The 27,730-nt window shown below is 40.4% G+C and overlaps 2 protein-coding genes across 13 annotated transcripts; one reads left to right on the top strand and one right to left on the bottom strand.

Annotated features, from left to right (window-relative positions):
• On the bottom strand, positions 1–15,291 carry snx16 (sorting nexin 16). Of its 6 annotated transcripts, none has more exons than XM_084339771.1 (9): positions 15,070–15,291; positions 12,029–12,555; positions 10,928–11,014; positions 8,285–8,433; positions 7,948–8,017; positions 6,675–6,811; positions 6,335–6,457; positions 4,530–4,569; positions 1–3,227 (listed from the first exon to the last, which is right to left on the bottom strand). In XM_084339771.1, exons 2-8 carry the CDS (start codon positions 12,437–12,439, stop codon positions 4,554–4,556), a joined length of 993 nt encoding a protein of 330 aa, XP_084195897.1. In that variant the 5' UTR covers positions 12,440–12,555; positions 15,070–15,291; the 3' UTR covers positions 1–3,227; positions 4,530–4,553. The 6 variants fall into 6 exon arrangements, with proteins under 6 accessions (XP_084195897.1, XP_084195895.1, XP_084195893.1 ...); XM_084339769.1 differs by having other exon boundaries at positions 4,530–4,572; positions 15,070–15,290; XM_084339772.1 differs by having other exon boundaries at positions 3,110–3,227; positions 4,535–4,569.
• Positions 13,431–27,727, top strand: LOC311249062 (leukocyte elastase inhibitor-like). Of its 7 annotated transcripts, none has more exons than XM_084339760.1 (13): positions 13,431–13,472; positions 14,959–15,077; positions 17,233–17,372; positions 18,969–19,135; positions 20,362–20,543; positions 22,703–22,882; positions 23,381–23,521; positions 23,763–23,880; positions 24,240–24,382; positions 25,411–25,494; positions 25,756–25,845; positions 25,933–26,113; positions 26,391–27,726. In XM_084339760.1, exons 5-13 carry the CDS (start codon positions 20,367–20,369, stop codon positions 26,615–26,617), a joined length of 1,341 nt encoding a protein of 446 aa, XP_084195886.1. In that variant the 5' UTR covers positions 13,431–13,472; positions 14,959–15,077; positions 17,233–17,372; positions 18,969–19,135; positions 20,362–20,366; the 3' UTR covers positions 26,618–27,726. The 7 variants fall into 7 exon arrangements, with proteins under 7 accessions (XP_084195886.1, XP_084195890.1, XP_084195888.1 ...); XM_084339763.1 differs by lacking the exon at positions 13,431–13,472 and adding an exon at positions 14,100–14,287 and having other exon boundaries at positions 17,286–17,372; XM_084339761.1 differs by lacking the exon at positions 13,431–13,472 and adding an exon at positions 14,100–14,287 and having other exon boundaries at positions 17,269–17,372.
• Positions 27,728–27,730: the final 3 nt, after the last annotated feature.

Raw genomic sequence — 27,730 nt, 5'->3', positions numbered from 1 at the left:
TACATGTGTATTTAATATATCATTCCATGTGAATGAGTTAAAGATGTATTTCTGATAAAGATCTCTGCTATAGTATGTGTTACAGCATCTACGGTATGCATTTCAGACCAGGTTTTAGCAGTGAATCATCCCTTTAAATCCAGGACATAGATAGTGACACCAAATGCTATTCATTTAAATCATTTACAGTGCAACTATGGGTGTATATGTGAACTAAGACTTGTTATTTATTTATGTATTATTACAGAAAACATGTTGATTCAGTCTATTCCGTCAACAACGTAAACATACGAGTGTCATTTAAAACATTTCCATGAGTGGAACTGAAGGGAATTGTATCCTGTCCATGTCTATAAAGCTATTTAAACATCAAAAGAAAAATTAAGTGAATGACATTCAAGGCACTTAGAATTATGCGTGAAGGGAATTTACAGGACAATGAAACATTAACAAAAATCCAAATACATCACTCATATATCAACAGATTAGATCCACTTGGGAATCAAGACAGATTCAGTGATTAAAAAAGGCACGTTTCTGTCTTAAACAAATAAAGTCGTAAAAACCATATCCTAGCAAAACAGTATGGGTTGCCATTCATCTATAAAGTGCATCACATGGCCTTTATCTAGGCCTAGTTTGAGACGATTTAGCATTAGCTGTGGTAATTACACGCTTCATTAACTCATTACCGAAGAGTGAAAACAGCTGGTCAACACACACAACCACATGTGAAACCCCTACCTGTCAAGTGTTATTTGCGTCTAAAAATATGGCTTTGGGGGGATGACATGTAGGTCTGGTAAAAGTGGATGCTGATACAAAGCTTTCTAAGATGGACCTCTGTCATTAAGATTTTCCTGAAATGCATTACAGATATGTATCTAATTTACAAAGGCCTGCCTCCAAAATAAATTCTCATTTCCCTCTGCTTTCTCAACTGTAGTTCATTAGTCTCCCAGGGCAAAAGTTGTTCCTTAAAGAGTTAGTTCACCCAAATTACAAAAAGCCTTCTCACTTATTCTTACAGTTACAGCATTGCACATAGTTATGGTATTCTGTGCAGAAAGTTTTAGATATCTTGCTCTTTAAAATCTGTCTTCTCCCCAATACAATGGATGCTAGCACACGGATGTTGCTGTTGAGAGGGATTTTTGTTCATTTAGTTTGACTCAGCTGATGTAGACTGTTGGTATAAGCCTGCCATTGGGCACCTATTTCAGGTGTTGTTCCTTCCTTCCATTATCTATGTTAGTGTTTTCAAAAAATCCCCTTACCTACAGAAAACAACCTCAGAGCTAGCAACCTGCATGGCAAATTACGAATACTAACAACCTGGTCGCTAATGGTAAGAACGTAAATAAACTCACAGCTCTTGCCTTTTATTTTGCAAAGATTTAACCGTTTGATTGCCAGGGCTCGCCTCCCTACATTCAAAACAAGTTCACCCTGACACTAATTTGCAGGCGCACCCCCTTTGCATCCTGGGTTTAGCCAAGGAACCTATAATCTGATCTATTTATAGGTTCCTTGGGATTAGCCCTGCCCAAGACTATTGTGATTGGTTTACACAAAAAATAAACAAGCCAGAGCATTTTTTGCCCCTGAAACTGGAGTGAGAAATGGTGCAGCCAGACTTTTCTCCAGCGCTGTGGAGATAGCTCTTATCCCCCATGACTATATTATTGGAAGACAAATTGCTGTAATAAGTACTTTTTCTCTACTTCTAGCACCACAAACAATATTCCATTAACTTTAATTGTTTTTATGAGAGGCAGAAACCTTACATGTGGATATCTTAAAATCTTGGGCAAATAAAACCAAATCCATCTGCACAGCTACATACTAGGAGGGGTAAGTAGAGAAATTTGTCTTTTTGAAAAATGGGTGAAGTTTCCTATAATTATACCCAAATCACGATATCTCATTCTCATAGCCCAATCTACACGCCGTTAACAGCCAAAGCGCCACACGAGGTCTAGAGTTGTAAATATTTATGACTTGCATTGGCATAATCAATGCCTTGAAGCAAACTGATGCATGTTTGTGTGAACAAGAGGAAATGTGAAAAACTATGACAGGCCCTATTTCCTTTGGCTCTCTCTCTTAGTGCAGTATGTTACAGATTCTCACAGGGCTTGGTTTACCGCAATTCATGCATGGCACTAAAAACATAAGGGAATGTCAGCTTTTTGATGCAAACTGAGTTTGACTAAAGTGAAAACATATTGTTCTCGAGTAATGTCTGTTTACAGCCTCAATGACAGTTAATGGCAGTACAAAGCAGTGACATGGAAGTACCTGCAAACAGAAAGTTATCAGTCCTCTTTGATACCCACCTGGTCACCAACACGTATCCTGAGACATTTAACTGATCCAGACTATTTTCTTATTTCTGTCTCCACATGGGGGTGTTGTTTCTCTGCTGTGAGGATGGGCCGCTTGTCACAAGTGAGGAGCCATAAGGCAATGCACGTCTGCAGAAACTGGTGAGATGAAGCTTCAGGTTTTCTGGACACTGTCACATTTGTGAAAATCATCAAACCACCCAGTGGTGTGAGTCTTCAAGTTATCTTATTTTTTTTGGTCAAGAAGCCAAACTTTGTCTTTGTGACCACAGGATCAAATTGATCCAATCTGGCAGCCACAGTAGGAGGTGCAAAAATGAGAATTCCCGCAAAGTTTTAAGAAAGATCAACTTAATCTGAGGTTTAACCATGTAATTTCAGATACTGTTCCTGTAGGAATTTGCACAAGGTCTTCAGGATGAAGTCTTCTGCCATATAAAATATCCCTTGAGCCACTGTACACAGGGAAATATAAGTGAACCAGGCTGCCGCAGTATAAAACTGTTCCCTTTTAACCCAATACGAAGATTTTGAGTTAAAGGCTGCGTCAGATCCAACTCCAAGGCCGGAAGGTCAAACAGCAGCTACAATCTGGAAGGCTGAGAAAGGAGTTGTGATGGAAGGAAGGAGAAGTCAGAGACTCCATAAAAAACACAAAAGAAGGGTATGTAATAGCTCTCAAGCATCAGGGAGGTGGAGTGCTCTGGTGGCAGAGGAGGAGATGGAGGAAAAAATGTAAAGAGGAGGACCGGCGTTCATTGTTAGTGTTCCAGCTTCTGGTGGTAAAGCTGCGTGACCTGGATGACCGGAGGAGAGGCGCTGAGCGACGGTCCACACCAACAGGCGGAGGAGCGCACCGGCTGGACCTCACACCTGCCACTAGAGAGAGGGAGGTGACAGAAGAGGACATACATTCAGGATTCAAATTAAATGAAATGTAATGACAGAACTGTACACGTCAGACAAACACGAAGCCAGACAGACCGAGAGGATCTAAGAAGACATATACAGTAGAGGAGAGACGCTTATTCAGCCCCAGTTGCGAGCCATACTTGTTGAAGGAGACAGATATTGTACATGTTATTAAATGTCACAACACCAGCACTGAAAACTGAAAACACAGCAGGAAGACAGGCCTTACCTCTGACTCCCTCCCATCTCACTATGCATGACAGATAATGGATCACAACTGGTCTACATCCCCAAAATATAACATGCACATGATGATATATTTTATAGAGTGTTGATGAAGGTTCTCAGTCATCCAGGTAAGTGCTGTATCGTAGGCAACTGGACTAGTTTCAGTTTCTTGAAGATGTTAGAACTGAAGAAGCCTGTGAAGTGAAACGTCTTCAAGAAACTGAAACAAGTCCAGTTGCCTACGATACAGCACTTAGAATTTATGTGCAGAATCAACTCTATTTGTGACTAGTTGAGATCCAAATCTGGCTCCTTCATATCAAAAGCTGGATACAAGAATGTTTTCCCTGCATATCATGGCACGAGATGGGGAGAGGAAGATGAAAGGCCTGAAATCCAATGACCTACAATGCCCACGTAGTGAGCACACATCACCATGTGAAAGAGAGGCACTAACAGCGCGTGTTAGTGACACATGATGCAGGGGAGCAGCCAAAAGTTCACAGAACATTGAATACAATGAATAAACAGCACAGGTGGGGACAAATCATTTTCAGATCAATCAATTCAAGAAGTAGAAATAATATTCAAAATTTACTTCTATTATTTCACTGTTTGTTGAGACAACTAGCTATTATAATCTTGTTTTTTGCAACCTTAGTCTCTCAAGGATCTGAAGCTTAAAGACTCTTCTTTTAAGGTTTGTGTCCATGAGGCCACTACAGACGATCTTCGTAAACTTCCTGAATTAGCTGCACTGAGAGTGAATCGACCCCAACACTGATAACAATCCAATTAAAAAATAGGTTTGGCTTTTTTCAAGTAAATCTTAATACAATACTCAGATGTAATGTGACATGAGTACTGTATTAAGAAGGACTTGAAAATAACACAAAGCTATTCTTTAACACACTGATACCATAAAACAGAACACCTTCATTACAGTGCAGTAGTAAACCATGGGATGCATGTTATTGAGTAGAAGAAGAAGAAAACACATTATGCCATAGGGTTAGCCTGCTGAGCTGGTATTTGAAGTACCTCACATGTTATGGGGCTCAGTTTTCAGATTGGGGCAGCGCTGCTGTGAAGTATACGGGCAAAAAAACACAGGGAGGGAAAAACATTTTAATAAGCAAACAAACAACTGTGAATAAAATAATAGTAATGTTAATCACCTTTACTTACACGTAATGCCAATAAACATTTTTAAAAGGGAATATTGGAGGCCAGTGTGTTCATCCAGACATGTGCTCATGTCCTAAATTGTGGCTCTCATTCAGGCCTAACTTTTTTTTGGGTTATGCATTTGTTGACATTAAAACAGAGATATGAACTCAAGTCATTGTGACTTGGACTGCAGTCAACTAGGGTCACTGCTTTGATGACTTGCAACTTGACTAGATGATTTGATTTGAGACTTGACCTGAGAAATGATGATTTGAATGACTGTCTTTGTTCATTCAATGTTTTCAGATTAGTTTTTCAGGTTTTTCAGGGGTATTATTACCCCTCCCATAAAGACTGGATACTGCAGTGTCTTGGGGTCATGGTGAAAACAGTTGTATAAATCCTTTCGTGGCTCCAGTGGAAGCTGCATGTAATCTGATAAACTGACTCCTGTGATGTCACTCAGTGGGTAATGTACAGTTGGTACCAGGTTTCAACAAGCAGTCCACTGGTCTAGTGTTGCACTCCTGTAACACTGCTGGACTCATTATCTTCTTCCTAATTCTTTTAAATCCTGGGGCCTATATCAATCACAATGCAACTTAGCCACTGAGTGACATCACTTTAGGCACCAAGATCTTTTACCCTATAACTAAGGACTCAACTTGACTTGACCTGCTCTACAAGAGGAATATGATACTTGAGTCACATGTCTGCTTTAGAATATATCCATCCAATATCCAGCAAATCGGATAATTGTTGGAAATGAGCACTGATATCTGGCCATCATATGGAGATAGAGATGAATGTGCCGTCAATAGGTAATACCAAAAACGTAGAAAATATATAGTTACTTTATTGTGTCTGTGTCTGCGTACTGTCTGCAGTAATTGGGAGTGTTTTCTAAAAAGTGGTGCTGATAAGGAAAAATAAACCAAGAAACTGCAAAAAAAAAGGGGAGACTGATAGTTGGACAGGACAGATGAATCAAAGGAAATGTGATTAGTTTAGTGCCTGTTTCAGATCAATACTTGTGTAATTTGATTAGATAGTAGAGGCTGAGGCAGGAAAAACCCATCACTACTCCTTATCAATCAAGTACACCATGCTAGATAGACAATCAGTCATGTTTTTCATTGCTTCAGCTAAAGAGAGATCCAGGCCTTCCATTTTCTCTTGCTTCACATTTGTTTAAGTGATTATGACTCTGGGCTGCCATGTGCTGTTTTAGACCTGCCCCTACATCATCATATTCACTGTTCTTAGGGTATGTTTGTAAAATGTGTGTGTGTGTGTGCAAGAAAAAAGGTTGCCATTACGTGGCCTGTGAAGACAGCTGCGTTGATCAAAATAGAAATAGAGGGGCTTAAGCACCTCCTACGTACACAGCCCGTTAACCTGACAGGAAGAAGCAAAATCTTCACTTGTCAAGATGATTCATGTGCAGCAGCTCATTTTCACCAGTTAACCTTGCCCTGGACCCCTGAACCTCCTCCTAGAGCAATAGGAAATTGCCCTGAGGTTCTGTTTCACTTCCAGGAAAACACCAAATGGGGAAATTTAATTTGCTCTGTAGAATAGCGCCTGTGAGTACAAACGTTAAATACTTATCATTGCTTACTGGACTTATCATGCAGCTGTCTGAGTTGCTTTTGAAGCAAGTGTGTGTCTTTTACCCAGTTTCGTCCGGCATGTCCTGATCGGCCTCTGCAGCCGACGACTCCACATCTACATCTGCGCTGCTCTCACTGCCTGGAGCTGACAGACCACATAAAGACTCTGGGCTCACACACTCACCACTGAGTAGAACGGACACAGACACACACAAACACACAACCAGACAGTTCTTAATGACATGAACATGTGATGCTTTTTTAGCACTGATGACTTGCATGTGGACCTCAATAACGACATCCATTTGTGCCAGATGTGACTTGCATGCATGTAATTTGTATGTTACATGTGTGTGCATTCATGTTTGTGTTTGTGTGTGTCTGTGTGTGTGCGTCTACTGACTTGATATGCTTCTCCAGTAGCAGGATGGCCTTCTCCCTCTCCTCCAGCCTCCTCTTCAGGGAGGCGATCTCCTTCTGCTTCTCCATCAGCTCCTTCTGGAGACGATAGTTGCTCTCCTCTAGAGTCTCACAGAATGCCTGGTTGGAGGCAGCGGTGGAGAAAATTACAACAGAAAATATTGACGGTGGAAACAAACGATGAAAGGCAAACCATGACAAGCAACAGAGGAGAAGCCATGGACAACATTTTTGGATGCAGGAACTTTCACCCAGTAAATCCCAAAGTAGACTATGCATTCATCTCAAGCCATGTGTTAAATGTAGTATTAAACTGTTTAAAACAGGCTCAAGGTGTTGGCCTGAAAAAAATATCTAGGTGAAGGACTATTTTACATGGGCAGCTTTAGGGAACTACTTAATTTCTCTGTAAAATGTAGGACTGGGTTTCATTGTAAAGGCTTAAATACAGTGCATGCATGGAGGTGTAGCAGTAACTAAAGCCGCAACTTCTGATCGATTGATTAATAATAATAATTATAATACATTTTATTTGTATTGCGCTTTTCAAGAGACCCAAAGACACTTAACATTTGAACATAAAAGCGATACACTAGAAACAAATACCATAAAAGCAAATCTAAAAACATTAATCACATATTAAAAGTTCTGAAAAGGTGAGTTTTGATTGATTAGTTGAAAAAAAAATAAAAAATTGCCGACTAATTTGTTAAACGATTTATTGTTTCAGTCATTTTTCAAGTAAAGATGTCAAATAGCTTCTTAAAGGTAATAATTTGCTGCTCGAGTTTGGGGGTTTTGGACTGTTGGTTGGACAAAAGAAGCAATTTGAAGACGTAATTTATAGACTAAACAATTAAACAATTAATCAATTAATCGTTTAAACCATACATATCCAGAGTTCAAACACTTCTTAAAAGCATGTTTAATGTTGTCTTAAGAGTAATGGCCATACAAAAACTTTGGCTGACGTGCAGCGTCTGAGATGCAGAATTTGGTGGACCTGATGCAACAGCAGCATGGTTAAAATTATGAGTCTAAGGATATTTCTTTACTGAATTTAAGATACTTGACGGTTTGACAAGATGATTTACTATAGGCTACTTTCTGCTATGGACAAAACCTGGTTGGTTCACAAAGCTGCTGCATTAATGACAAGAATCCTCTTTAAAAGGCCTTGAAGTGACATGAATAGCAGCACAAAGACACATATGGTACACAAGCACACACACTTCCACATGTAAATGCACACATACTCTGCTCTCCTCCAGACTATCAAAAGGCCCGGGTGGGTCATCCAGACACAGAAACTCTCTTACTGCCAGGCTGTAAAAGAGAAAGAATGGGATAACATCAATATGTGTTTATTGCACTTGAACAGTCCAGCCTGTACATAATAAAAGCAATAAAATCAGCAATAAAAAATATAATAAAAAAAGAATTGTACTGGCAGTTGTGATGTTTGAACGTGTCATATTTAAAAGCAGAAATTATACATTATCATATGACTACGTTTCAAAGCATATAGTTTACACAAACAGGCTTAATAACTGTATTTTAACATAAAAAACACAGCATAAAAATGTCACATACCAGTTGGCAATGTCCTTATGTGCAACCAGGTTTTGCATGAAGGCCTGCAGCCCCAGCTGTCGGTCTTCCAGGAAGTCGGTGTCATAATTGTCTTTAAACCACCGCTTAGGAGGCAGTGAGAGGCGGAAGCCTGGGAACATCTCCTTCAGCTACACACACACACACACACACACACACAGTAAGACAAAAGTGTCAGGTTAGTGACACCGAGGGCCTGAATCTATTCGGACGTGTGCACAGACAGCTGCGAACACAACGGACACGTATTAGTTCTGTGTATGCTATTTTCTACGGAGCTCACTTGGAGGACGCGTCCCCCACATGCTCAGATGTAATCCATAGCTTGTTGTAGTGTCATAGCCACAACAAACTGGAGGTATACACATGTCCAAACCGTTTTATTTAATTTTTGTCAAGTTTGAATGTTGTTATTTTATAATGAGTTAACATGGTAATTAAGCTTGTCTTAGTTTGGCAAGAGAAAAACTTGGATTTTCTGTTTGATAAAGAAAAAAGGTAAAAAAAAAAAAAATCCCTTTCTTGACATTTTGTGAGGGTTTTTGTGTTACACTAAAACCTAAGCCAAGCTTGTGTAACATAGAGAACTTGTTGCTTGCACACATATGCCTGCTGAAACGATTACAAATTGCTACAGGAAACAGGGGGGGCAAGACAGTTTCCTTATAGCTTTCCTTATATTAAAAAGATGAATTTCTTTGTTAAGTCGTTGTGTTGTGTGTGCAAAACCATCAGTTGTTCCCAATGAGGAGAGAACATCTGCAGCAGCATGAGGCTGCCAGGAAAAAGCCTAAATCTTTGAATTATTCAGAGGACTCATCACTGTGACCCTGGTAACCAAGAAAAGAGAGGAGCTGGCTGTCTATCCTGTGGCTGTCTGTCAGGCTTTGTCCGTCTATCTTAACAGAGAGACAGAAATGTCCATTTCTCGGAGCAGATGAGCCGCACACTGAATGTTGCTGGTGACTGCTTTGCTTTTATCCTCCTACGTGTTGTAAGTTAGTTATACCTTATGTGGTCAGTCCTCTGTCACAGAAGTATAAGCTAATGTATAGCAAAACCAACGCACAGCGATTTTTCTCTCACTACACAAGTACTACAGCTCTTCCAGCGCTTCTGCCAGAAAGAAAAGTTATGTGGGCTCAATCTAAAATAACCAGTCATCGCTACTTATCAAGATCTAGACTTTTGTACTGTGGGTAGTCACTTTTAGTTACAATTATTGTTGCATTTCAAGACGAGTTCCTAAATATTTCTAATTGTCTTGTTGCATAACCTGATACCTGATTTTCCCTAAAATCGACTGTTTATTGTTCCATTCTGACTGCTGCTACAGGAGCCTTCAAAGTTAATAATGCCTTCTTCCATCTCTGCCTTTACTCCTGTGACATTGCTGGTGAGTGCTGATTGGTGATTTAGTAAATCCTCAAAACAGATGCATGCAGATTAAGATAAAGCTATCCTTGAGTGTATGTAGCCAGCTGTAGTGATAACAGGCCCTGACGTTAGTTTGCTCGGCAGGAGGTGGGCTGGTGTGTGTGCATGCATGTGTGCACTCCTACTTGTTTTCACACTTGGTAGCCTGAGCATTGTGCATGAACAGTGCGGAGCAATGCTGGCTAAGGTCCAAACTATTACACAAATATCTGTCGCCAACCACCCAGTGAGGAGGCAGTGCTGAATAATGGAAACCTGATCATGTGCTGCCCATAATAAGTAACCGCCGTTTATATCGATGTGCATGTTTGCCTTGTACTTGTAATAATATTTACACATGGGATTATCATACAGATGTTGTGCTTATATGCCAAAGCAGTTACAAATGCACACGATGTTCAAACATTTCAAACTAGTTAAATTATGACCAATGAGACCTGTACATTACATAACATGCAGGGGAAGACACCATCAGCACAGTAGCTTACAGCTGCCTCTGTGGAAAAGCCACAGGAATGGAGGAACGGATGTCCACACCCCCTCCTGTCCTCTCTCTCCGTGTTGAATGTAGGGTGTTCCCATTCTTCTTGCCTGGGTGTACTGTGTCTGCATTAAGCCTGCGATATATTTGCTTTCTAACCACGCCCTATACTGCCCCAACCGTTCATGTGCATATAGCATCTTGTGGAGATGTAGCGTTAATTTCTGTGGACGTGTAAGACTGACACTCCAGATGGACACAGCATACCCGAGGCACCCACCACAGGTTGTTTAAAGCAAGTATATCTCCAGGCAAAAAATGTAAATTGGAATTATAGATTGAATCAATATTTTGCCAGCCTACAGAGATCATTTTGTCCGTCAGCTTTCCAACCATCATATTTTTGCTGTATGTTCTTTCTTCTCAGACAGTACAGTGGAGCTTTAGTTTCCCTCTCTGTAATCTGTGACCAGACTGTATTACCCAAAACCACGAGAGACCTGTTTCCCTTGTTGTCTCCGGCAATGTTGGCTATTTGGGAACAGAGGGCTTCTTTGTGTAGCTCTAATCACTTCCCCCAGCGCACTCAGAAACAAAAGAAAGCATGCTGAAAGCGAGAAATAGACACAAACGGCATCTATAAAAATGGATTGAATAAAAGCTTCAAACAGGCCAAATTACTTCCCACACTTTCACCAAAAACACACCTTGTCGTTGAGTCTGGAGAAGTCTGTGTATCTTCTAAAAACAACCCAGCTCTCATCTGGCGTCTTCCTGACCAGGACCTTAAATACCTGCAGCAGAGAAAAGAAAACACAATTTTAAACCTGTGTTTACAACTGCAAAAGATTAGAGTTGTTGCTTTTTTCCAGGTGAACTTAACTTGTGTCCAACATGATGCATACAACCGAGTATTACATCAAACAGCAAACTAAAGTAAATAAAATTTAAGTTGGAGCTGCAACGACTGTTCAGGTAGTGGATCAGAAAAAAATTAATCGCCAACTATTTTGATAATCGATTTATTGTTCCAGTCATTTTTCAAGCTAAATCAAACGTGCTGGTTCAATGTAAGCATTTGCTGTTTTTCTTGCTCATTTATGATAACACAGTTTTGGGTTTTAGACTGTTGGTCGGACTAAAGAAGCAATTTGAAAACATCACTCTGTGTTCTCTTAAACTGTGATGAGCATTTTTTTTCTTTTTTTTTTTACATTTTAAAGACTAAATGATTCATCGATTTATTGAAAAAAATAATTGGTAGAATGATCAATAATGAAATAATCCTTAGTTGCAGACCTAATTTAATTGGAAAACTGCATAGTCTTTATTGCCTGATTGTTCGCCAACATGTCATATGTCCAATATATGTCAATTATTCCTGTCCTCCTCTTTCTACACAGCCCACACTTGTACACCAAAGTTCAGCTCCTGTAATGGAATGAAGAAAAATACTGACATCCCTTCTGTAAAACAAAAGTGCAAAACAACTTGTTTCTCCATTGTTGATTTCTATCAAAATAAAAACGCCTGTGAGCTGAGTAAATGTTGACATTAGACTTGTATCTGTAGTATGCATCCTGCTGTGTGCTTGTCCTCAGTGAGCATGTCTTCATCCTGTCTGTGAGCGTGTCCTTCCCCTGTGTGAAAGTGTCGTCCTGTAACTATAACTGCTGCCAAACAACATGTCAGTATAAGCTAAAAAACGTAGCATTTGAACATTAATCAGAGCACTAAGCTGGAGAGCTGAGCCATATATACTACGCATGTTCCAAAAGGCTGTCAGGATTGATATCCTGGCTTCATACCGTGAACTTGGCCCTCTCCTCCATGACCTCATATCCCAGCACAGTGGGTGTAATAGGCCTCTCCTCGCCTTGCTGGCTCCCAACAGGATCTGATATGGAGCGGGGGCAGCTGGAGTACTCTACAGAGCCATCCAGAGTCCCGTTCACCCTGGCCCGTGTCACGGGGCTCTGAATGGGTGGCGGTGTCTTGCTCCGGCTGCCCCTGTCCGTACAGCGGGATTGGTGCTGGGAACCTAATCCTTCACTCCCTCTTCGGTGGTCCTCCCTGGCCGCTCTGTCGATGGAGGAACAGGATAAGCTGCTGGAGACGCTGCCTACTGATGATGCCCGCTGTGGCCGTCTGAGCTTGCTGCTACCTCCTGACAAGGCTCTGTCCATGGGCACAGGGACAGGCACAAAGGGTGATGCCATCTTCCTGAGCTGCGTGCTCCTGTCCCACCACCGAGGTAGTCAGCAGGGTTCTTCACACCTACACTGACTTTGGCTTGCTTCAGAGGTGCTGTGTTATGATGAAGACTCTGAACAACCTGTACAAGGAAAGACAAGAATAATTTGGTATGATTATTGTATTTATCATGATCAAAACTGCCTATGAGCTTCAACAAATACAGACTGCAGAGAAAAAAGGGCTCTCCAGAATACTCTAAAACTTACAAGGATTGTTCTGATACTGATACCAGTATTGGAAATGCCTCCAATACAGCCTAAATTCAGGATTGGGTAGAGGCCAGTACATGAGTCAGTGCACTGATCTAATATTGTGCAATTTATTAGTGCGAAAATATTCTTCCCAGCAGTGTCCAGTAGACCTGCATGGGACGAACATATGTTTTACTGCCCAAGGAGCCAATATCCATAAACACAAAACAACTTGTGTATCTTCCAAGCACAAAAATAAATCAAGTTAAAGGTACTTTCACACCGACAAAACAGCTGTTTTCCAGTGAATCAAACCTTCCTCGCTGCTCCATAACAGTAGCCTACAAGTTTCATTGTGCTGCCACTGGCAACAAATGTTTTAGAGTGGAGTGAATTGATTTCTGGTAATTTGTCAGAGCAAGCATGTCATCAATTTGGCAATATTATACACTGAGAAATCCCTCCAGTAAAACAGAAATGTGTACATTTGCTTTAGTCTTTTAAGAGAATTAATATTTATTCCTAGATTTATCTATTTGTGTTATTTTTCAGTTATGAGTGCCTGTTAAACTACATAATAAAAGAGAGTTCTTCCGCACTTATGTTTTATAAGGGATTTAACCTTAGCCAGGCCATATAACAATGACAGGATTACAGGGTTAGTAGTGTACAGATGATCAAAAATAATAACATAAATAATTATTTAAAAAAATGCACAGCATGTGTGGGATCATGGGAGTTGTTGCCTTCATTGTTTAACAACCGCCATTGCTAATGAAAATCTACCTTCGTGCTCACAGATGAGGTAATGTTATTAATTTTTATCCGTGTTAGGTTGAGTCCCGTTCGCTGACTTCCTTCCTCACTCCCTGACCCTCTCCTGAAAATTATGGCGTAGTAAACAACTCAACAATATACAACACAGGTCTGGTTGTTTTCAGACATTTTCAGGCAGAAATGTTACATATTATATCTTTAATGCGCTGGTATCTGTGCACGGTGTCAGCTGATACACAAGTTCCCCTATCAGAGTTGTTATCTGGAAGGAAACAATGGTATTCAAAAATCTGAAACTCGCACTAATGGAGCAGAATCTGTCAGCAAACATTACCCTGAAATACGGGTACTAGACTGTGAGGGCTGATGAATTATTGACATGAGCCACATGTCATTCATTATTTATGGATTTGTGCATTATGTGTAAAATTCATGATGGAAGGAAAGGCTGTTAGACCTGTCGATAATCGGTGTGTCAGATTATCTTGGTGATTAGATTTTATCCATCAGTTCCGATTCAAGTCTGACCAATCCCAGCGGATGCTGCAAAAAGGAATGAGCCATGATGCTTTGATTGGAGATAAAGGAGGACCCTGCGTGTTGGTTTACATGGAAGAGCGGGTCATAAATCGATTTCTATTTAGACTGAGAGGCTGGCAGCTACCTGTCAACCGCGCTCACGTTAATTCAGCACCACTGGAGCGCAGAGGAGCCAGTGCTAGCTGCCGCTGCCCTTGCTGCAGCCCTGTGCCTCTGTATGATTAGAAATGAAAATCCTAGTGACATGCTACTAATGTAGCTACATGTCATTGGGAGTACAGAATGTGTAGAAAGGATGAAAAGGTAAATATATCAGGTGTAAACAAAATGACAGGTATTGCTCACTCACTCTCGACTACGGCTATTTCGGTGCACATGACGAAAGAGCTGCGTCTGGAGCCAACATGACAACACAACAGTGGCTGCTGATACAATGTTTCGTACTTTTATGTCACGTCTTTTAAAAAGTGGCTAACAACGTGGCTAACGTTCGGGAGGCGAAGGTTAGCACGCGAGCTAACCTAACTGAAACAACGTCCGTTTGCTGAACGTTACGAACTCCATTAACAGAATATGTCAGTGGAGTGAATGGACTGCTGACCAGTTATTGGTCCATGTACATTTGGTAATGTTGGCTTCAATGGCAAAGACTTTAGAGTAAAACAGTTAATGTAGTAAATGACGTATTCTCCAAGCAAACCAGTCACCTCTACGTTAGCTGGGTTACCTTAAGTAACTTAGTTGCAGTTGCCTCCTATTCACACAAGTCTCAACAAAGTAGGTTAACTAAAATTGCATTAAAATCAGAGCTGCATATGATGTTAGACTCGTGCCGAATAGAGTGGCATTGTCGAATGGTTCGTCACATGTCTTAGTTTGTTTTCTTTAAGGTATTTTGCCAATAATATTTAAAGGCAACGCTTAACCGACTCGTTTTTAAACCACATTTGGCTTGTCGTCTGTCTCCCTGTTAGACCCCGGGATATATGGCTATCACGTTACCGTCACGTTAGCTAGTAAGCTAGGACGGGCAGCCTGTATGGACAAAGCTAGGATGACGCATGATGACAAGGACTTTCGCTTACCGTAGAAGGTCAGTATCTTTCCTCTTCAGAAATTAATGTTATTACATATATGTAGCCCGATGTCCGATTCTCCTGTTGCTGTTTATCCACTGCACTGCCTCTCTTCCTGCCCTGCTCATGTTAGCTCGCTTGAATTCAGACTACGACAGTTGCAGTGCGTCAGGATAACCACGTGAGGGCGCTGTTGCACACATAATACTGCAGTGCATTGTACTGTACTGTACTGCAATGTGAGCTCTTTGTCATCTTTCTTCTTTACAGCCTACTGAATGAAGACACATAGTGTGTGTGCCTCAGATTTCTTGCGTGGCTAAGGTTATACTTGCAAAGGTGCTTGGCACTAATTATGAAAAAAGTCTCAGTAACTCAAAAAATGTTCATCCATACAATTTGGGAATTATCCCCTTTTTTTTCTTCCTTTTTTAAAAATGAAATGGATCCTAAAAAATCTTTCAAAGGGAAAAAAATGCCTAAAAATGTCTAAAATTAGAATCTGTAATCTATTTGAGCAATACCTGCAGTAGAGGAATACATGAGTCTCGAACTGCACTATGTACATGGAAAATTAAGCTATACAGACTCTTCTAACCAAATATGCAGTTTAATATCATTGGTCACCACACCTTTAACCACAAAGGAGCAACTGACTGAACACAAATCAGGCTTGACCTGCACAATCTCATCCCTCAAAATTTCTCTATAAAATTATACAAATTTCTCATATGCATTCATACACAAGCTAAATAGGTGGCATTGATATATCTATAAATTGACAAAATGTGAACAACACAATCACAAATTTTCTGCATGCACACGGAAAAAGATTAAGCATTCAAGTAGTGGCTGGTACGGAAGCCCTAAAGTATGGAAGCCCTAAAGGGCCATGCATTCATACATGTACATTTTATTTCCTCCGTTTTCCCGTGATAACGAGTTAATTTCATTTGTTTTCTCAAGATCTCGAGTTATTATCTCGAAATAACAACTGCTGTTTCCTGAGATAATGAGATTATTTTCTCGAGATCTCGAGATAACGAAACTTTGTTTTCCCGAGATAACGATATAATTAATTCGAGATCTCGAGATAATGACTGTGATATGATAGGCCTGAGATTATGGAGACGCCCGCGACCTCGTAGCTGGTCAGCTATGTAGTTAATGACGACATCAGGCTCACTTAGATTGCGCTGCTGATATAGCTGAAGCCTTGCTAACCGTCTACGCACACTAATGTGTATATTATCTGTAATAGCAAGGCATAATGCTATTTCAGCCTGTGTCAGGCCTTGATTGAAAAGATATGTGACGCAGTGATCGATATGCTCCTGCTCCTCTGACATTGCTACACTGAATGATGTTTCCTGCAATGATTTAATATACTACACTATTGTTTTGTTTTCTCAAGATCTCAAATTAATTATATCGTTATCTCGGAAAAACAAAGTTTCATTATCTCGAGATCTCGAGAAAATGTTCCTGTTATCTCGGGAAAACGGCAGTTGTTATTTCAAGATAATAACTCGAGATCTCGAGAAAACGAATGAAATTAACTCGTTATCACAGGAAAATGGAGGAAATAAAATGTATGAATGCATGGCTCTTAAGGGCTTCCGTAGGGCTGGTGCAAGCCTTAGCTATATTTTTAAAGTCCTCACTAGACCCACAAGGAATTAGGAGATGGACATTACATGACAAAGGAACATATTTGAAAATTTCCCTTAAATATCTTCTTCTATAATAACTATTTTCTTGCAAATAGTCATTGTCTACTTGAATGGTTTGTCATGTTGCACTTTTGTCATGAAGAAACTGTTGCACCTCAGCACCTGAAACCTTAAACCAAGAGACAAACAACATCATTTTCATTCAGCTTCTTTGAAATAATCTTATGGTCCTTGAAAATCATCAGAGAGGATGCAAAGATGCAAGAATGCAGATGAAAAATATTCTTACCTCCACTGAGGCTGAATGAGACTGATCACTACCCATTTTTACTTTTTAGGACTTTTAAAAGCTATTTATGTGTCAGATAGTCAGGGAATCTCCAAATGAGAGAGTGCAACTTCTCAGATAAAAGGATGTGCCTGTATAATGTCTTGAATTATGCACTGTTATCCCTTTTTTGTATTGGACAAAATGGTGACATCAACCATTCCATCCAAGGCCAACACCACCTTCTCTCTGGCTTTGTTCAAAAAGCTGAGCCAGAAGCACAGGTCTACCTTCTTCTCTCCTTTTGGCATCTCTTCAGCCCTGGCTATGGTGATGCTGAGGGCCAAAAGCAACACAACCAGATGTTAGAGGTAAATCACACACACACACACACACACACACACACACACACACACACACACACACACACACACACACTTACACTTTAAAAATGAACAGTGGAAAAATTACGGTTCTCATGTTAACACACACACTTGGACCAAAGTGTGATGATTCATTGTGTTTTTTCATCACTGTATCAATGGATTAGAATCACAAGAAACAGGTGTGGGTTCAGGTTTCTCTTTGTCATGTGCACTGGTTTTATTAAGTATTTCAAAGCTAGGGTTGGTACGTTATTTTTAGTGTTTTTGTAAGTTTAGTTGAAAAAACAGCCTGACAGCAATCAATAAATCAAATGCCATGGCAAAAAAAATAAAAAAATCCAACTGTGGCTGTTTCAGGCCTCTAATAAGCCCATCTGATCTTCTTATTCCGCCTGCATGAAAAGCTACCTGTCTGTCTACGAAACATTGCTTCATACCTGCCAGCCTGCACACACGGGGCAGATGTATTGCTCAAGCTATTAGCGAGCTAGCGGCACAAGAATGGCAGAGAAAGTGCAGCCACAATTTCTGTTGTTCAATTTCTAGTTGTTCGTTTATGTATTTATTAGTCTAAAAATCTAAGAGAGCCTGTTGAATATCATGAACTAGCTGCTAATACATCTCCTTGTTAGGCACACACCAGTGAGAGCTACAGGACAGTCTGTGTGGTCAGGCAGTGAACGCTCATGTGTTCAAGCGATTCAGTTCTGTCAGTGGAAAGTATCTACAGTATGAAAATTCACTCAAGTGCTGTACCTGATCAAAATACTTAAGTTGATCTGGCTCATTATTCTGATAAAATGTTGTCACCATATTGGTGCTTCATAAGAGGAAGAAAAAGGCATGGATCCTGTTCGTCATGAACACGGTATGAGTATTTAGTATGAGGTGTTAGGAAAACTTCAACTGAACTGTCTGACAGATTTAGGTGTGGCAGGAAGAAAGCGCCTGCACATGCATTGTTTATTTGTTCTGTCTCCTAGCGTCAGTAAGAAAGGTGGGAATCTGTTCTGTGGTAGTTCAGGTTACAGGAAGAGGAAGAGTCAGATTCTTCTGTTAGCAGTAGACCACAAAATTTAGCATTCAGGTGGAAGCAAGCCTTACATTTTTTATATTCCTCACTAGATCAACGAGGGACCAAATGCTGTGTGTCAAAGGATCACATATGAAATTTCTTCTTCACATATCTTCTATTATAATTGTCTCCTCCTTGCATGGCTGCTCATGTTTCACCTGTCTCCTGAAGACACTGTTGCACTGAACAACTGATGGCAGATAATGTGAAACTGTAGTCAGCATCTCAGATGTACTGCCACAATATCAGCAATTTATAAGCTCTGTTCAATCCTTTGTGTTTGATAAAATGTGTTATTAAACTCATCTAAATGTTTTTCTTATACTGATGTTTCTGAACACGATTGCTTTGTCCATCTATCCATCCGTCCGTTTATCCGTACTTTTCTGTATCAGTTTACCCTATTGAACCTTATGTGGTTTGTCTGTGGTTTGCAGACTCTCACAAAGAAAGCACACCCATAAGACGCATAACTAAATCATGATGTGTGTGGGTGTGTCTTTCAGTGATGAAATGAGTTCGAGACACTTTGTCAAGCTGTGGCAAGACCTGAGTGAGCTTGGGTGTGTCAGAGTCTTTAATAACACAGAGGTGGCTCAAACAGAACAGGAATCTTCCTTTAGCTGATTATTTGAGGCTCACTTGTGACTTGAAGAAGAGTGTCCATCCGTCCGTAAGTATTTTCCTTATTGTCACTTGATTTTGATTATAAGAGTGATGTGAAAAGATAACAGCCATCAGCTCATCCCCTTTTCACCTGTTTTTTTTTTTAAATGCAGCAGTGGTTGAGTAGTGGTGGATATTTTATTGAGTTTGGTGACATTTCACTTCCGTCAAAAGTATCTAAATCAATTTGGTTTTATCGGTGGGTGAAAAAATGATTGCAAAGTTTCCAAAATGGGGATTTGTCTACACATATCTGTGGAGGGATAGGGTTGTTTGAGGTCACTGCTGAGAAGAGTATTCTTAAGGTTTGCACAAGCTGCTTCAATTTTAAACCCAAGCGCTATTTGGTAGTTGGCAAATTCAACCAACTAGCAAATACAGAGGCCTTAGGCTAGGGTTTCTCATACACACACTCATAAAAAGTGCAAGAATGCAGGAGAAGACAAATTCTCACTTCTACTTTTTACAATGCGATGAATAATGCTCTGTTAGCCTTTTTTTGTAATAAATAAAGTAGCGATATCGATCAATACTTTTGGGGGTAACTGTGCTATCAACAGTGTTGCAACCTATCAGCACTGTCACTGTGAAGTACACTTTCTGCAAAATATCAGCGTTAACACCATTTTCTTGCACTTCAGTTTCGATTAGTGCCAGATTCACATATTGATATTACACTGTAAAGAAGTGAGCTGTACCACAATGTGTTACTTTTTGATGCATGCTGAAATAGTGACAGTGTCCACCCAATTTTGAGAAAGTCTAGAAGCTATACAATGCAGGGTTTTCTGTAAAGTAATGGCTAGACTCACAGGAAAACAATCCCTCTCAGTCATCAGTTATGACCCACTACAAGTGTGTGATGGTGTCTGTATCTATAGAGACCCTGCCCTCTGCCTGCATTGTCTTCTTTTATTTTGCTGTGTTCTGGACATTTCTAGGCGTTGGTGATTCTTAAAAGTTAGCTGATTGTTGAGTGTTCCCAGGTAGAACACCGATACTTTGGGTTGATAGCTCGCCAACCCAAATAAGTGAAATAATAAATGATAAATGGTACTCAAAAATCAACTTTGAATGGACTGTTTACAAACAGCAACCAAGAAATCCTGCACAGTAGCCTTTCAGTCAAGATAAATGAGGTTTTCATATTTGCAGTCAATCAACGCAAATTTTAAATAAAGGGCTGTAACATACAGTTAGTGATTATGCTCTCCCCCCCTTTGTTTCTGTCAGACAAAATGGCATCAACAACTGATCTACCCAAGGCCAACACCTCCTTCCTTCTGGCTTTGTTGAAAAAGTTGAGCGAGGAGGACAAGACCGGGAATGTTTTCTTCTCTCCTTTTAGCATCTCTTCAGCTCTGGCAATGGTGATGATGGGGACTGGAGGAAACACAGCCAACCAGATGTCAGAGGTACAACACTCACACACACACACACACACGCACACATACACACAGTGAAAATGAGCAGTACAAAAGTTACTCTGTGCTAACACACCCATTAAAACCAAAGTGTTCATACAGGCACACTCACACAGTCACTTGATCCGTTTCATCAATGTGATGCAATGTTATCACCAAAATATTGCGTCAGAATAACAGGAAACAGCCGTGGGTTCAGGTTTCTGCTCATCATGTGCACAGGTTTTGTTAAGTATTTCAGTGGAATATTTTCACTGTCTGTCAGAGTGAGGTGTGGCAGGAGAAAGGGCTTGCACCCACATAAATTACTCATTCTGCGTCACAGCGTGAGCAAAAACGATGGGAAACTGCTCTGCTCTAACTCTGATGGAAAAAGAATAGTTAAATTCCATAATAGTTCAATTTCAGGGGCAAATACTACACTTTTTAGTGCATTTGTTTGAAGCAGCTTGTCACTCAAATGACAGCTCATCCACCTTCAAGGTCAGTTCACTGACTTCTCTTTCTTGACTGCACACTCACTAACGTTGCGCACACAACCTCTGCGTTAAAGTGAAACTCTCGCCAAAAAGCAACCGAGGCTTTATTTATGATTGGGTATGAGTCAAACCTTCACGTACAAGCACACTCATGACCAAAGAGGCACTTTTAAGATTTACCGTAGTTTCGTTTTGGGGCAAGCTCATTTTGAACGGGAGTACATAGGGCATACCACGACGGCATCAAAATGTCTATTTTTAGACCACTAAGAAGGCTCCACACATCATGAAACTTTACTGGTAGCATCACCAGGGTCTCTACTCATGACACGAGCAGTAAGAACATTGTTTGTGTACACAAAGTGTGTGAAAAAGACGGTTTTGAACTACTTACGCTTAGCTACTGGGACTCCGGCGCGCCGCCGCCATTCCAGGCAAAAAGTGTCGATCTCCGAGTGCGGCCATCATGACGGAGAGTAACGGTGGGACGCTCCTCGGGCTTATTTCCAGATGAATTCGCGGATAATTCGTTGTTCTGTCGTTAGTCAAAAGCAACACTGACGTCCATGCTGGCGTCCCACCGTTACTCTCCGTCATGATGGCCGCACTCGGAGATCGACACTTTTTGCCTGGAATGGCGGCGGCGCGCCGGAGTCCCAGTAGCTAAGCGTAAGTAGTTCAAAACCGTCTTTTTCACACACTTTGTGTACACAAACAATGTTCTTACTGCTCGTGTCATGAGTAGAGACCCTGGTGATGCTACCAGTAAAGTTTCATGATGTGTGGAGCCTTCTTAGTGGTCTAAAAATAGACATTTTGATGCCGTCGTGGTATGCCCTATGTACTCCCGTTCAAAATGAGCTTGCCCCAAAACGAAACTACGGTAAATCTTAAAAGTGCCTCTTTGGTCATGAGTGTGCTTGTACGTGAAGGTTTGACTCATACCCAATCATAAATAAAGCCTCGGTTGCTTTTTGGCGAGAGTTTCACTTTAAGTTATGAGAGTGGGAAAACACAGGTGGTCAATAGTGCAGAAAATTTGTATTTAATCAGTTTCAAACACTTCAATATCAATATGTACTGAAAAATCGTTCATTTTTGACAACATACTATCACCTGTTGCCAATGAACCTGTTCAAAACAGTTTGTTTTTTCAGCATTCCACAGCTTTCCCAGTCTTTTGTTGCCAATGTCCCAACTTCTTTGAAACAAGTTGCTGCCATCAAATTCAGAATAAGCATATAGTGTATTTAGTGAAATCAATGGGAACTGAAAAGTGCTGGCTTCACCTTGTGTGCTAAGGCTAATTTTGTTCCCAACACAAGCTAAGACACAGCATGTCATTGGCGCAACAGTTGCCTGTCAGACAAATTGGAGGCGTCAGGTGTGGTAGTAAATGTTTTGCCAAGTAGGCGTTGAGAGCCTTTCTAAGAAGTGCTTCTGACTTTGTGGGTTAACAAAATAGCATAATCCTGGCAAAGAGTCATGCCTAAAGTCATTGCATGCCTTGGTGCGTGATTCAACATGACGCTAAGGATCGGTTACCATTCTCCAGCCAGTCACCAGAGGGTGCAGTTGCCTAAATCAATCTGCCCCTACAAACACACACTCCAAAAATGTTGAACTTAACAGTGATTCTATTAATAGAAGAAACTACCATTTGTACCCCAGGTCCTCTGCTTCACTGAGAAAGAGCCACCAACAGAGGCTGAAGAAGAACAGATGCAGATGCAGTCCCAGTCCCAGACGCAGACGGGGTTGCAGGCAGCGATGCAGATGCAGATGGAGACGCGGATGCAGATGCGAATGCGGATGCAGCAGTCATCCAGACTGCCAGGGTATCTGCGCAGGGTACTAACAAAGCCAAAATTAAAGCAATGTTTAACAACTAGAGCTGATGGAGTAATTTAAGGTGGAAACCTGAGAGTTTAGTTCCAGAGTATTTCACACAATAAGCTTCCTCATGGGCTATTTAATATTGACGTTAACAGTGTGAAGGTTTGTTCTGTTTTTGCCCTTTTCCATAATCTTTCTAAAAGATGATTGGGGGCTCATAAAGAGGAATTAGACTCCTGAAAAATGTAGCATCATGGGGGGGTCTTGCCAAAAGTGATTTTCCAAAATCCTCTATTTCATGTCATGTAATGTTCATGTAATATGGCCCAGTTTTCTCACTGTAAGCTTAAAAGCTGCTAAAAATCTAGTTTTCCTAATTTAATCAATGCAAAAGTGTAGCACAGTTAATAATTTTTTGGTGTCTATTCTCATCATTTTAAATGCAAGATGACCACGCGGCCAGTGATCCATTAAACATAACTTAACATGCTGGTCTTCTCTGGCTGTTTGCAGTGCCTGAAACCCCAGAATGGTAAAGATGATGTCCACGCAAATTTTGCCAAACTGCTGGATGATCTCAACAAGGCAGATGCTCCGTATACCCTCAGTGTGGCCAACAGGCTGTATGGGGAGCAGTCCTACCAGTTTGTTAAGGTGTGTGTGTGTCCAACCAAGTCCTTAAAAAGAAATCCACTGTCCAGATGCATTAAACAACTTTAACAAATTCTCCACAGGCTTGTATAGGTAACTGAGACGTACGGGGAAGGTCTTGTTTTTCACGTCACGTTTTTTATTGGCCAAGCATATGGCCAATAAAAAAAGTGATAAATACATGTAAATTGCTACAAATGGTTACAAAGAGCCCCTTTTAAAATGTGTTGTTTTATCATTCCAGGATTTCTTAGCAGAAACCAAAAAGCACTACAGCGCTGAGCTGGAGTCTGTTGACTTCCAAGCCAATGCTGAGGCGGCCAGGGTCAACATCAATAGCTGGGTCGAGAAGCAGACGCAAGGTAGATCTCACATTAACATGCACCCATAAGTACATTACATAGATTGGGAGCTAAATTTAGGGTCCGTAGCCACGCATTCCCCATCCCATGAAAAAATTGCATCAGTGGAGAGACTGAGTCTCGATTTTAGCTGATCCTTCCTTCCATCTTCCAACTTCTATTTAAAAATGTCACTTTCTCTGAAAGTGTTTAATTGCTTTCTATTTGTTTATATTCCATGTTTAATTTCTATGTTACATCAAGCAACTACAATTACTAGAATTTGTAAAAGAATAAGAAAACACATTTTCCTGAATTTTGGATGAAAACGTTGCTAGAGCCTGTGGATGATGGTGGTTTTGCTCATTACTGTTCACCAGATAAAATCAAGGACTTGTTGGCCGAGGGTGTTGTGGATGACATGACCAAGCTGGTACTCGTCAATGCCATCTACTTTAAAGGCAACTGGGCCAAACAGTTCAAGGAGGAAGTTACTGAGGATGCTCAGTTCCGAATCAACAAGGTAACACAGCACAAAGACAGCACTGAACGAAGAAACACAGGAACAAAAGCAGCATTCTGGGTTTATGAAATTATTTTGCATGATAGTGCACAGTTTACATGAGGTCTGTAATTCTGTAGCTGGCACTCTGATAGTAGACCTGTTGATTCAGCTAGGTCTAAATGTACTGCTTGAAAGTGATACTTGTCATTATGATGCATCGTGTTTGTAATTCAATCTGCTGCAGCTTCACAGCATCATGTAGAAATGAAACCATTGGTGTGCAAACTGCACCAAACTTGGAAAGCCCAAGGACAGGTAGACTTAAGAGTCTAACTACAACAGCGTCTTGCACCTTACTTTGCATCCTGATTATCAGCCATTTACATAGCAGTGGAGTTCGACACGGCCTTAACACACATGCGCTTTAGACAATGCACATAGATCATTTAAATAGGGCCCATTGTGTTGACTCTTGCTGGTTTACTTGTAATCCAACATGAAGCAGTTTAAGTTGAGTCAGTGCAGTGACCATCCAGTGTGTTTTGGAGTGGGCCTAACACTAAATGTTGAGGGGAGATCACTGGTTTTCTTTAACCCTTAGGGGGATTTGTTGACTGGGCATGAACCCACGTACTCCCTGAGTGTTTGCACACTTGATCCCAGAATATTACTGGAATGATCCTGTGATGGAACAGTTTTGCATGTTTCACAAAATGTGTCAGGCATCAAGCTTCCGTCGCAATAATAAAATGTTTTTAATTGCCTTCTATAGACAGAAAACTATAAGTATTCTGATTTAAGGTCCAGTGTATAGGATTTACTGGAACCCACTGGCCTCACCAACTGCTTCTGAGGTTCAGGTGTTGAATAATTGTATTATTCAAATAGAGCCTCCTAAATCCGACACACTGGACCTTTAATTCAGGTCAGAACTATGATGTATATTCTACGTCATAAGTTTGACAAATGGTGACATAAATTACTCAAAAAGCCAAGCTTGCATAACAGTTTCAGGAAGTGTAAGTTCTGTTTGCTGTTGTCTTTAGAATGACACGAAGCCGGTGAAGATGATGAGACAGAAAAGTGAATATCATCTCTTGAAGGTTGATAATCCTGAGGTCAACTGTAAGGTATGTGCATGTTTTTCAACTGTAAGGTATGTCCATGTTTGTCTGCCATGCAATTTGATATTTCAATATTTTGTGGACAGATTTATCCAAAGAACTATTGGTTCCATTTTTGTAAGGGATAAAACCATCAGGCTTATGGTTTTTAAGCAAATTTCCCAAAGCTGCAACTATTAAACTCATGGAGGCAGACTTTATTTTGATGATGACTGAAGAATTACTGTTTAAATGAAATAAAAATAAAAACAGAATGTTTCTGGACAGATCCTAGAGATGCCCTACAAAGGGAACGACCTCAGCATGCTCATCTTCCTGCCTAACGAGATAGAGGATGACGCCACAGGCTTGGAGAAGGTAGGACAAATATACACACACAGTAAACAAATGCACAATTTTTAAGAGACAGAATAATAATAATAATTTAAATTGTATCCACACTAGCTGGAGAAGGCGCTGACCTATGAGAAATTTAACGAGTGGACTAGTCCAGACATGATGATCAAAGATGAGGTGGAGGTGAGACTGCCTCGATTCAAGATGGAGGAGAAGTACGACCTGAACGATGTCCTGATCAGCATGGGCATGGTGGATGCTTTTAATGTCGGAATGAGTGACTTCTCTGGTGAGACATGTGCCATAAGTATACGCTGAATAATTATTTCAAGAGCACGAGACGATTAGGAGACCTCCACTTACCTTACAGAAATTCAAATATCATCTGTTGACAATCTAAGAATAGATTAGAGAAGTGTAATGAAAAGACATTCAGATAAAAACATTATCTATCACCAGGACTGTCAGGAAGACAAAAATGAAAGTAATCAGAACTTCAAAATATCCCCAAAAAAGGTTTTTAGTGTGCGTGGAAAAGCAACAGACTCTCTCCTCTCTGCTGACAGGCATGTCTTCTGCCAACGACCTGTTCCTGTCAAAAGTCGTCCACAAGGCCTTCGTGGAGGTCAACGAAGAGGGAACCGAGGCTGCTGCTGCCACTGCTGCTGTCGTTTCCGTGCGTTCTGCAAGGATTACTGAAACCTTCATCGCAGACCACCCCTTCCTCTTCTTCATCCGACATAACGACTCCAAAAGTATTCTCTTTGCTGGCCGGTTCTGCTCCCCTGAATGAGCGAAACTGTATGTCCTGTAGACATGGACAGATAATGAGACAATGGGCCTCTGGGCACAGACATGTGTGACATGACAACAGTTTTTTTATTGTTTTGATTGGGAGAACCCTAGTAGCAGAAAATACATAGAATACAGTGCGTTTAAATGGAAACTATGGTTAACTTTTTTATTTAATTTTTTTTCACAGTGGGGTTGAATCTTTTTTAAATCTTTTGCATGAATGCATAATTCTGTCTTTATACTTTATACATTCCCACATTCATTTATCACTAAACAGTGATTGCAATTGTTTCCCTCAGTCTGTTTATTGCAGAGGTGTTTGTGCTCAATAACAAATTCAATCTCAAATTCAACAAATTTCTTGCTGGTCATGAATATGTGTGTGTTTTCCTGTATTTGACTCAAAATATTGTGTTAACTCTATCTTTTGGCCATCACAGTGTGGTATAATTCAAACTGTTTTCCTCTTTATCCAGAAAGAATGTATAAATCTGCCATTGATACTGAGTAAAAAAATAAATATATATTTATATATAATAGAAGCACCTTAGCTTCTTCCAAACCTGTGTGACACTACATTATGGAACCTACAGTATTTTAGTCTCACCTTTCTAAGTGCAATTATCTGTACTGTAATTACGTTATATGCACACAAAGAACAGAGTGAAGACAAAAGAGTTCAGAGTTTACTACTGCCACTGAATTCAAACTATGTCCTTGCCTTAACAAACTGAATAAACAGTGTGATATGAATCAGTGTTATGTCCTATTGGTGTTTCATTGATATAAATAATCATCTGGTTAAATATACAGGCCCACTTCAGCGCCTCATATGTGCAATGATTATGCGTCCACTTCAATCAACTGGTGTGTTGAGACCAGACCCATAGGAGACTTTATTAAAATGATAATGTACACTTAAAATGCAAAATGACAAATTGGAGTTAAAACAACAGCTGTGTAGTATTGTCAGGTGCAGGGTCAGCAACTCATTGAGGGGAAAGAGTGGTGTGACTGTGTGGTGTGGAAGATGTGCATGCAGAGGCAGCAACATGATCCATAGTTTCTTGTAATGGCTTTTAGAATATTACAGTTAATGTCATTAAAAATT

The sequence above is a fragment of the Pagrus pagrus genome (genome assembly GCF_965226575.1).
Source record: "Pagrus pagrus genome assembly, chromosome: 20".
Taxonomy (NCBI): Eukaryota; Metazoa; Chordata; class Actinopteri; order Spariformes; family Sparidae; genus Pagrus; species Pagrus pagrus.
The sequence above is the reverse complement of the archived record's forward strand: the minus strand, read 5'-3'. Positions and strand labels throughout refer to the sequence as shown.

What these genes read in the sequence shown, in the direction of transcription:
- LOC311249062 (XM_084339764.1), top strand. Translation starts at nt 20,367, where the DNA reads ATGGCATCAACAACTGATCTACCCAAGGCCAACACCTCCTTCCTTCTG. An exon ending in TGCCAGGGTATCTGCGCAGG is followed by an intron (nt 22,883 to 23,380) that starts GTACTAACAAAG and finishes GGCTGTTTGCAG; the next exon opens with TGCCTGAAACCCCAGAATGG. An exon ending in ACGCCACAGGCTTGGAGAAG is followed by an intron (nt 25,846 to 25,932) that starts GTAGGACAAATA and finishes TATCCACACTAG; the next exon opens with CTGGAGAAGGCGCTGACCTA.
- snx16 (XM_084339767.1), bottom strand. Translation starts at nt 12,439, where the DNA reads ATGGCATCACCCTTTGTGCCTGTCCCTGTGCCCATGGACAGAGCCTTG. An exon ending in AGGAGAGGGCCAAGTTCACG is followed by an intron (nt 11,015 to 12,028) that starts GTATGAAGCCAG and finishes TCTCTGCTGCAG; the next exon opens with GTATTTAAGGTCCTGGTCAG. An exon ending in CTACTGGAGAAGCATATCAA is followed by an intron (nt 6,458 to 6,674) that starts GTCAGTAGACGC and finishes CGTTCTACTCAG; the next exon opens with TGGTGAGTGTGTGAGCCCAG.